At 40.4% G+C, this 10,483-nt stretch overlaps 1 protein-coding gene across 1 annotated transcript; it reads left to right on the top strand.

The window, feature by feature from the left end:
- Positions 1-8,762: 8,762 nt before the first annotated feature.
- On the top strand, positions 8,763-9,926 carry LOC140941358 (uncharacterized). The gene is made up of 2 exons (XM_073390347.1): positions 8,763-8,950; positions 9,459-9,926. The coding sequence occupies exons 1-2, from the start codon at positions 8,766-8,768 to the stop codon at positions 9,826-9,828; spliced, it is 555 nt and encodes a 184-aa protein (XP_073246448.1). The 5' UTR covers positions 8,763-8,765; the 3' UTR covers positions 9,829-9,926.
- The last annotated feature ends 557 nt before the right edge of the window (positions 9,927-10,483 follow it).

Below are 10,483 nucleotides of genomic sequence, written 5' to 3'. Positions count from 1 at the left end.
ATAGATCGCCCGAAAGGCCGAAAAAAATTTTTTAAGGACCAAGCCCCCCATATGTCAGGGTCTGGATGACCGCCCCCACCACACCCCTCCCCCTCCTTATCAGAAGGTCTGGATCTGCCACTGGCAGTAAAAGTACACTGCGACAATAAATGTCCCGTTACCCACATTTTGAGCTTGCCATCTTTGTCCTCGTCCGTGTTTGGTTTTTATTCTCCCATCTTATAACAAGTGTCGCTGTAGAAAGCCGAATGTTGTAACAGTAAAAGAAAGGAGTATTTTGCTGGAAAATGAGACAATGTGAATGCCTTGAGCTCCAGCCTAACCTGAGATCACAAATAAAATTCTGGCGGGAAAAGCGTAACGATCCGCTCTTCCCAAACCATTTGGCTGTTAACGCCTTGGGTTATTAGGGAGCTTAAGCAACAACGACGGCGACGGCTCCGAAAACGTCAGTTTAAAAGCGTGTTCGCGCTGCTTCAAACTTAATCACGCTTGTTCCATCTCGTTCAATTCGTCAAACGTGGGCGAATTTTTTAGGAGTTGAATTTTAAAGGACTGGATCAAAGTTCCGGAAAACAAAAAGAGGGTCGTTGTCTGTGTTCCCGTCCTCCATAAAACGTGAAATTAGGAAATTTTACGTCGTAGTCGTGCAACGACTGCAAAGAAATGCACAAAAAAGCGTGATGCACGTGCAAAGTTGTTGTTTTGCCAATAAAACCTGTTGCTTTTTTGCCGTTCTCGTTGCCGTCGCCGTCGTCCTTGCTTAAGCTGACATGTACTGATACGGGTGATATCAGAGCATCGCTGTTAGTGTAGTCTCTTATTGATCTGGAAAGGAGCATAACTGAACTTTTTAACAAGGAAAAAATCCCTATAACGTTCTTCTCGTGCTATTTTCATCATTGTAAAGAAATAAAGATTAAGCACAACTGTGTTATCCGCAAATAATAAATTTCTAATAAGCACTGCAGCGTTCTTTTAAGTAAGTACGACAGGCTTGCTTCGTCTAAATACATCTTTAGTAACTCAAGAAAAATATCCGCTGTAATATCGGCATGTATGGCAAATAACCACTTAAAAAGTTTAGTTTTCTTTTATTTTCTTATAAACGGTAACAATATTGAAACGTGTCAACACAGCTAAATAATGACTTGGAAAGCGTTATCTTGATCGGTTTTTTTTTTGGTTTTTTTTTTTTTTGTAGCAATGTAATTTCGTTCTCATCTTTAATAAAGTTTATCTGGAGAATAAATTTACTGCATCATTTTGTAAAAGACGTTCATCGGAGTTAAAAATACCTCTAACAAGTAGCGTACTGGACTGTTGGGGTTTGTAATTTCGTTATCTTGGTCTACCTTACCGTAAATGATCGATTAAGCGCCGCTACTCGAATAAGCGCCGCGGTGATAATTTTGGTGTTTACAAATTTCAAGTGTTTTTGGTGATTACAAATTTTTAAGTCAAGATTTCAAGTTGTCGGGATCTCAAGATGTCGAGATGTGCAGTTCAAGATGACGACATGTTGAATTGTCGAGTTGTTGACTTGTTAAAAAAGAACGCTGATACTACAGGCTCAAATTAAGGGAAGAGTGTACCGGTAAGTTCATGTGAGAATGCAATGTCTGTGCGATTATCGGAGGCGAAACGAAGAGTGGAGGCCAAGTATATATTCAAGGATATACAGTTTAATGATTCAAGAAGATTACATGAGCAAGGCCTGGTGTCATCTGATTAATCGTACAATCACATCAGGATATATACGCCGCTTACGCATTTCCCATAATGCACCTTATTTGCCCCCCAAAATTTTGCATAACCTTTGTTTGTATAGGTAATAGCGTGATTTGTAGTGACATTTGGCAGAAATATCACGAGTGGTATTTGAGGGTCTCAATGGGGTTAACCGATAGGCGTAAAACGGTCAAAAATTTAGTCGATAGCCGTAAAAATTGAAAAAATTTAACCGTTAGCCGTAAATAGGATAAAAAAGAGTTAACCGTAAAAGAAAGTGTCCCCTAAATTTGCTACTTTTAAGGAAGGTACTAAACTCACTTATGGTTGCGTTTTTTATCTCCCGGCTAGTGTGACTCCGTACGCACGTTAGGCGAAGCGCCTTTTAGGTGTTAACCAAGAACGAGGCTCCATTTCCGGCGCTCTCTCGAGGAACAAATTTTTTCCATAGCGAAAGTGTGGCTTCTTGCTGGGGATTAATATTTGCAATTTTCAGGAGGTAGTGCCCTCGAAACACTAGTGAAACAACACGCAGAGATGTCACTGTTTGTAAGACACGTTGCCGATAGACAACATTTCCCTGTTTTTCTCTGACGCTAAGGTAGACATTGCCAAGCTTAGTCCCTGTGTTAGAAATTATTGCGTCATTGTGGCGGGAAAACTCGTCACGTGATCTGAAAACTGAGCTTTTGCACGAGAGTCTTAGAACTGTGTAGTCGTTCGGAGTCGTGGAGCTGATCAAGTGTGTAGATTGAGTGTAGATCATCGAAATTTTTACGCGAATTGATGTCGATGAATCCTTTAAGTGTAGAACAGAGTACAGAATTCTAAAATATGAACATGTGAAGAAATATGCTTTAATGGAGTGAAGAATTAAAACTACAGAGAACTGATTATATATACAACATTTGGTTACACCCTGTACGGCGTTTTCGCACGCAATCTAGGTCAAGGCATTTCGGTGGCGAACTCGCTCCGACCACGTGACCCGAAACGCATTAGCCGCGCGGAATAATGGGGCCTACGGACAAGGCAACGGCAGACAATCGTTCCGTACAGTCCTTCGCTATCATTAAAAACACTGGACATGGGAATTTTGTTATTGGCCGTTTTCACACTAGAGCTAGAAATGGATCATCCGTCTCAGACTAGCCTGTGTACAGTCGCGTCCTCCCCACAGACACCCCTTCTCCGATTTTTTCTGAGAGGAGGGGGCGGCTGTACACAGGCTATCTGTAACGGATAATCCCGTCTTCAAAAGTCAGGCGGATCGTTCATTCAAAATTAAAACTGTTCCATTTTTGAAATTAAGACGTATTACCTATCTGACGCGAATCATCAAACGGATAACCCGTCTCACACGAATAGCTTATTTCATCCCGAGATGATCCGAAGACCCTTATTTTGATTTAAAGATACAAAAAAATACAGGTTGATTAATATTTAACTTTTTGAAACAAAAGAAGTTAATTTTTAACCTTTTCGTTAACCGTAACTGAAAAAAATTAACCGATAGCCGTAAAAGAGCCAAAATTTTAGCCGATAACCGTAAAAGGCACCACCCCATTGAGACCTTCGTATTTATGCCAAATTTCACGTACAAATCATGCTATTATTTGTTTATACTACTACCCGCAAAAAGTTTGTAATTTTCACATGTAGGTATTTCAAATTAAGCTGAAATACCACTGCTCTAAGCCAATCAAATTGCAGACATGTAATCCCAAGAGAAATTGAACCTTGATTTTCCCATACATTTTCTGTAATAATTCTACAGTATCAAAATTGCAGAAAATGTATGGAAAAATTGAGGTTTTCTAAAAACTGATCACGGATGTCTTTGCACTCCAAATCAAATATATGAATTCAGGAAGAATTAGCTGGCTCTGAATTCCAATACAAATCTTCGAATAGTCCCGCCATCTTACCCTGATTACCCATGATGCAACTATGAGCGTGAACTCCTCTATTCAACATCTCGACTTCCTGTACTACACATCTCCACATCTTGAAATCTCGACAACTTGAAATCTTGACTTGCAAAGAGTGGACAACTAGACAAGTCGACACCTTGCATGGCCCTCAGTAGGCTCCGTGTTTATCATCACGCGGCGAGATAGACATTCTCGGAGTGCTACGCTTCTCATTTCCGTTTCCGTAGTTCTCTCGCTCGCTTTTGCCGCTCGACTTGTAGGCTAGCCTCTCCGCAGACGTCCTTTGGGGTTCGTTCGTCACGCATACATTTCTCCCCCACGAAGAGGGAAGATGAATGCATAACGAACGATCCCCAAAGGACGTCTGCGGGGAGGCTACCTGTGGGCGAGGTAAAGAATCAGCGTGGAGACTGGACGCCGTCTCCCACGGCCTCCTGGAGACCATTATTGATTATGGCGGATGCCAAGTTATTTTTAATGTCATGTTTAGTGGCGGTTGTTGGATACTTTACCTACAAGGAGCTGCAAGTTAGCACGCTCGGTTTGGTTAAGGAAATTCATTTACCAGCCAAGCAGTCTGATGTGTTCCAGAAATTGTTCGACGATCCTGAATTTTACGTTAAAATCCATCGATTATGGTACGTATTTTTGAGGACTCTTTCTCACAATCGCGAGGTATCTTTCGATATCTTTCGAGTACTTGTGCCCAGTGGCTTTCAAAAGCCACGGTGCAGGTGCGAGTTTGATAGAAGAACAAAATTTCAGTGACCCGAATTTGAAATGCGTGGCAACCTGTTAAGTGTTATGGTTTTTTTAATGTGTAAACTGTGGGCTTTAATTATTGCTTATATAATTGATTCCCTAAACTTCTATACTTTACCTTGTATTGCCGCACTGGTGTTAGCAACATTGTCAGATTCAAAGACAATGAAGGACGAAGAGTTGTTCAGTTTGATATCCACGAGAAGGCAGTACTATTTGGATTCTATGACACTGGCAACATAACATTTCAAGTTACGACTAAGGAGAAAGAGAGGAACACTGCTACCCAAACTACAGCTTCTTTGATTAATGGAATGTTGCAAATCAATCAAGAATTCCCCATGTCGGATTCTGAAGGGGGAACTCTGCTGGAAGACCATGCATCATATACAGCACCTCGTATTCTTGCAAGAATTGCTTTAAGCGAAGCACATTCAGCACACTCTGCTATACTTGAAAATACTAGACAACAATTCATGGAGCTTTCACTCAAGCCTAGTAGTAAATAGATTAAGAACAAAGGGCATTATAATTTTTCAGTTATCCAGGATAAAATTCCCATAACGCATACTAAAGTACACTCAATAAAAAAATTTGAATAAAACCGCAGAAACAAAATGAATTGTCAATTCCATTGTAGTTGGCTTTGAATGACGTCATCGATAAAATGGTTTGTTGTCAAATGGTGGTCTTGATTCGTGATGGCGTCGGTAAAGTTCATCGTGGTTGCGTGTTTGGTGGCTATTCTCGGCTATTTCATTCACAGGGAACTGCAAATGGAAACTTTCGCTTTTAAATTAACCAAGCACATACCGGCAAAGCGCTCTGATGTTTACCGAAAGTTTTTTGATGAACCAGAATTTTGGTCGAAGGTCCACCCCAACTGGTAAGCAAAATTAAACCCCAGGACAGGGTTTGTGTGACGTAACTCCTGAACTTGAACCCCAAACCCTAAACCTTAACTAAAACCGTCAGTCTGGTGGCAGCCTCAAAGATCGTAGTCATCTTCTATTAATTTTTCTAATGTACCGTGATGTGCATAATTTACGCCTACATAAAAGTGTAAACAAGTCTTTGAAATGAAATCTTAGCGTTAGTTTAAGTTTGGTTCCCGCATAAAAAAGAGCTTTTGTGAGAGTTTTTATTCTGGGCATTAAGGTTTTCATTTCTCGCTTACAACGGGAAAGCAGTATTAAGCATAATATACGTAAAAACGTCTGCTAACTTTAAACTAAGCGATTGGCATGGGGAGGAAACGTTACCAATACCCATCAGCCGCTCACACGATGGTTTCGATGTTTTTAGTTTTGTGAACAGATCTTAAATCGAAATATAAGGGTATCAAATATAATATCCACTGCATTTAATTCTAAGGCTTTTCATTTCAAATTATTGCGCATCTACGATGAAATTGTCTGTTGCGTGACTAAAAATCTCATCATTCAATAGGTCACGCGATGTTTTCACAATAAATTTAAGTAAGAAAGTTTTTATATCATAAGTTAGAGCAAAATTACTTAACTTTACTTTTAAGGCACTTCAGTTTAAAATAATGTCGAGCTCTTACATGTCCTTTCGTGATTTGAGCTAATTATGCACCAATCATTTGATTAGTTCCCCCCCCTCACCACCCCACCCCACCCCATTGGGGGATACCACGGACAAACCGGAAGTTTTCCTCTCATTTTCACTCAATTTAGGTTCCCCGGTAGTCGAGGAATACACCTTTCTTCACGGCTTTGCTATACAATGCGGGGGCTGAGCGGGGGTTTGGCGGGGATTTCACTCGTGGTTTGCGACCTCTTTTAGAAGAATGGGTTCAAGTTGCATGTTCACCATACTGCCCATGTAGCAAACCGAATGCATGATAAGTCCGGTGTGGGTGCGACGGTAACGAAGGATGCTCGTTCAAGTGCGTGGGGATGGCAGAGGACACAGTTCCACCAGGAAAATGGTTATTCACTTACAGAAAATTGTTTATCATACATTATTAAGGAGGGGAAGTTCACTCTAAATTTTTTGCCCGCAAGGCGGGGCTTTCACTGCATTTCACTGACAGCAAAAGTGAATGCCCCGGGTATCCCCAGTTGGGGGTGGGGGGAGTTCAAATAATTGGTGCATTACATGCTGTTTTATTTCCAAGGGAAATACAACTTTATGCTCACTGTCATCTACAGGTTTCGTTTTGACCGTGTCTTATGGGAGCTAAGAAAAGATGTTTTTCAGCGACGCATGTCAGCCGGAAGTGAAGGGTATTCCCCTTTAATATGCCTTGACGCTACCAAATTTTTATTTTTAAAGGGGCTATGTCACCCCTGGCACATGCGCGAGCCAATGAAAACAAACTTTAAAAAGTCAACCCGACTTTTTCAAGTTCTGTTGGAGATTTTGGAAGGCTGTTTTTATCTGAGACGATTTGCCTGAAAATTTGGTCAAAATCACGCCCCAAGATTGCAAAATTGCCACTTCCACTTAGCGTCGCTCAAAAAAAGCGTTGTTTAAGCTCCCTCTTCTATTTTAGTGTGGGTATAACCAACATCATTAGATCGCAAGACAAGGAAGGACGAAAAACAGTTCAGTTTAACTTGCATGAGGAGGTGCCAGGCCCCTTTTTTGGATACCCCAGCAAGGTCCATGCTGAAGTACCCATGACTGTGAAAGAAATACAAGAAAATGAAGCTACCCACATGTCAACCACCCAGTTTCACGGTTGGCTTCAATTCGATCAAGAGTTTCGTTTCTCCGATGCAAAAGAAGGTGGAATGATACTGGAAGAGCGCTGTCAGTATACATCAGCCAAGATTGCTATAAGATATATCGCACCTATAGCACTCGCCCAGCACAAAGACATTATGGAAAACACCAGAAAATATTTCATGGAAGTTGAAACAAAGAACTCCTAAGAAATTTTGTATCGTGATTCACTTTTCTCTGACAGTTTCTTTTAGCTCGACTTGTAGGCAAGTCTAGTGTTGTACAACAGTTTTAAACGCTTAATCCTCTCTTCAGCCGAAGATAATATCAAAGTACGCATTCTCTCACTAAAAATATCAGTTGTTATAAAAGAACAAACATTGAGTCATCATGTTTGTAAAGATTTTTCAAAAATGGGTGAGTAAAGTGTTATCTTGTTTAATTTTTAGCTATAGATGTTTTCAGCTTCTTCGGTACCCTGAGAAAACAGCCGACATTTCGCAACAGCATCACCGGGTTTCCCGCAACCTCGTCCCCAGGGTGCTTTCCTCCAGAGCCAGGGAAAAGCGCCCTGGGGACGAGGTTGGGTTTCCCGCGAAATGAAGCCTGTGATGGGGTCGCAAGAGGTCAGTTATTTTCCGTGTCAAGCGCCTCAAGTCTCCCTGCCTCACCCTACGAGCATGTTTTTCTTGTCAAAGAAAACTTGTAGAAACACAATCTTTTCGCTAGCTACGCGATATCAGTGTGAATCTCATAGGGCGCAAAATTCAGTTAAAATAGGCATTTTGTTCAGGACTTGAAACGACAGCGGTTGCGACAGCTTTACAGAACTTTTCGCGATTTGAGTAAATCCGTCGGAAAACTTTCATGGCGGTGGTGTGCCGAGTATATCGAACCGTCAAATTCAAACTGAATCCCCGATGCGATCATTTAGTTAGAACTTTTTTCGCAGCAAATTTATTTGCCAGGTACTGTAGCTATTTGCCCATTTATCCAGCAACAGGTGCATAAAAAAAAAATGTGTTTGCACAATTTAGTCCCGGCAAAGGTTGCTTTTGTAGACTTTAAGTCCGTTCGTCAGATAAGCTTGCTCCTCTTGCTTACAAAAACCTAAAAAGCTCGCTCCGCTCACTTTAACTCGTGAGGTCGACTTGTGGAAAGACTAGTGCTATTGCAGTCCTCGTTTAGTTTGTCACTTCTGTCAATGTAAGGGCCCTTACAAACCTAGATCGCCCGAAGGGCCGAAAAAATTTTTTTAAGACCAAGCCCCCCTTATCTCAGGGTCTGGATGACCGCCCCCACCACCCCCCTCCCCCTCCTTATCAGAAGGTCTGGATCCGCCATTGACAGTAAAAGTACACTGCGACAATAAATGTCCCGTTACCCACATTTTGAGCTTGCCATCTTTGTCCTCGTCCGTGTTTGGCTTTTATTTTCCCATCTTATAACGAGTGTCCCTGTAGAAAGCCGGATGTTGTAACAGTAAAAGAAAGGAGTATTTTGCTGGAAAATGAGACAATGTGAATGCCTTGACATAAATAAAATTCTGGCTGGAAAAGCGAAACGATCCGCTCTTCCCAAACCCCTTGGATTGTTCTTTTTGCCAGTTGTCACGTGGTCTATATATTGCCTCATAGATTCGTCATGGCGTCGGTAAAGTTCGTTGTGGGGTCGTGTTCTGCGGTTGTTCTGGGTTATTTTACTTACAGGGAACTGCAAGTTGACACGCTCGACTTTACACTAACCAAGCACATCTCAGCAAAACGATCTGATGTTTATCGGAAGTTTTGTTATGAACCAGAATTTTGGTTGAAAGTCCACCCGAATTGGTAAGCGAACCGGGGTTATATTTTTATTCGATGTAGGTGATGTTGTTTCGGGGAGTATATTTATAAACATGATTTTCGCATATAACAGATCTTAGATCGAAATATAGAAGCAGCTTAAATCTCTTCACAACAAAACGAAATGATTTCTCTAAGCTTTTTAAACAGCAAACTTGCCCTTAGCGTGACTTCTCATAACATTAGGTCACGCGATTTTTTCAATGAAAAACATTACAATCAAACAATTAAGATGCGCTTTCAGAAAAAAGTGATTACGACAACTGATATTACAAGTTACAAGTGCTATATATTACACGAGTGAAAAGCTAATAATTAAAAAATACAATTTATCCTAAAAGAAGCATTACTTATTAAGACCTTTTCATGTCTTTTGGTGATATTCTACAGATTAGGCGAGAGCTATACATACTGCTTTCTAAGGGACAATATAACTCCATGCAGTATCAGTCATTCACAAGTTATGTTCTGTTTGTTTACCTCTTAATTTTAGCGTTGGCGTGACTAACATTATCAGATCGCAAGACAAAGATGGACGTAAAACAGTTCAGTTTGACATGCACGAAGAGATGCGCGTGTTAGGAATCTCCAGCAAGTTTGAAATTCAACTGACTGTGAAGGAACTCCAAGAAAATGTAGCTACCCACATGTCAGGGAGCCTTTTTAAAGGCTGGTTTCAATTTAATCAAGGATTTCGTTTCACTGATGCTAAAGAAGGTGGAATAATGCTTGAGGATCGTTGTCAATATACAGCTCCCAGGTTTTTTGCAAGATATATCAGAGGTGTAGGTCTCACCCAACACACTGCAATTACTGAAAATACCAGAAAATATTTCATGGAAGTTGAGAAACAGAACTATTAAATGACAGACTTCACTTAGACAAATCATCCGTACTTACTTTTAACATATTCAACTTTTTCAGAAAAAAGACTGATCCATCATTCAGTATTAAATGTTCCTTCGCATGAGCAGCTCAGCGGATTTCAGTACTCCAATCATACGCATAAAGTTATAGAAAGTAAACTGAGGGAATTAAATTTAATTCTTGTTTCGTCACTGTTCTAATTGTTTAAATATGACAGAAGTTCGTTTTCAAAATGAGCCGCCGGTGTGTGTCACTGCTGTTTGATTCCTTTCACTTAAGGTGGCTGAACACAGTTTTGCGGGCGGTCAGCGGTGACTCGCGTGACCGTAAGTGTTTTAACTTAGACAAACAAACATGGCGGCGAAAAAGCAATGGTACACAGATGACGATTTCTCAAAATCTACTCATCAAGATTTTGTGATATTTGGCAGAATTTTTACTTTTATCGTATTTTAAATAATGAGAACTTTAAAATGGAATTTGAACAGACGATTTTTGTGACACATTTAATAATTATAGTACAATTGTATTATTGATTATCTGAAAACCCCTCTGTTAAAATTTGGTCAAATAAGTTTCAAATGATAATGATTAATTATAGTAAGCTGTGTGTAAGTTTATAGGAAAATCTAATGAGTGAATTTTCCGTAA

The sequence above is a fragment of the Porites lutea genome, chromosome 6 (genome assembly GCF_958299795.1).
Source record: "Porites lutea chromosome 6, jaPorLute2.1, whole genome shotgun sequence".
Classification (NCBI taxonomy): domain Eukaryota; kingdom Metazoa; phylum Cnidaria; class Anthozoa; order Scleractinia; family Poritidae; genus Porites; species Porites lutea.
This window is presented reverse-complemented; position numbering and strand designations above follow the sequence as displayed.

Bases quoted from the DNA above. Each gene is read 5' to 3' on its own strand.
- LOC140941358 (XM_073390347.1), top strand. From the start codon at position 8,766: ATGGCGTCGGTAAAGTTCGTTGTGGGGTCGTGTTCTGCGGTTGTTCTG. The intron at 8,951-9,458 runs GTAAGCGAACCG...TCTTAATTTTAG, and splicing joins TTGAAAGTCCACCCGAATTG to CGTTGGCGTGACTAACATTA.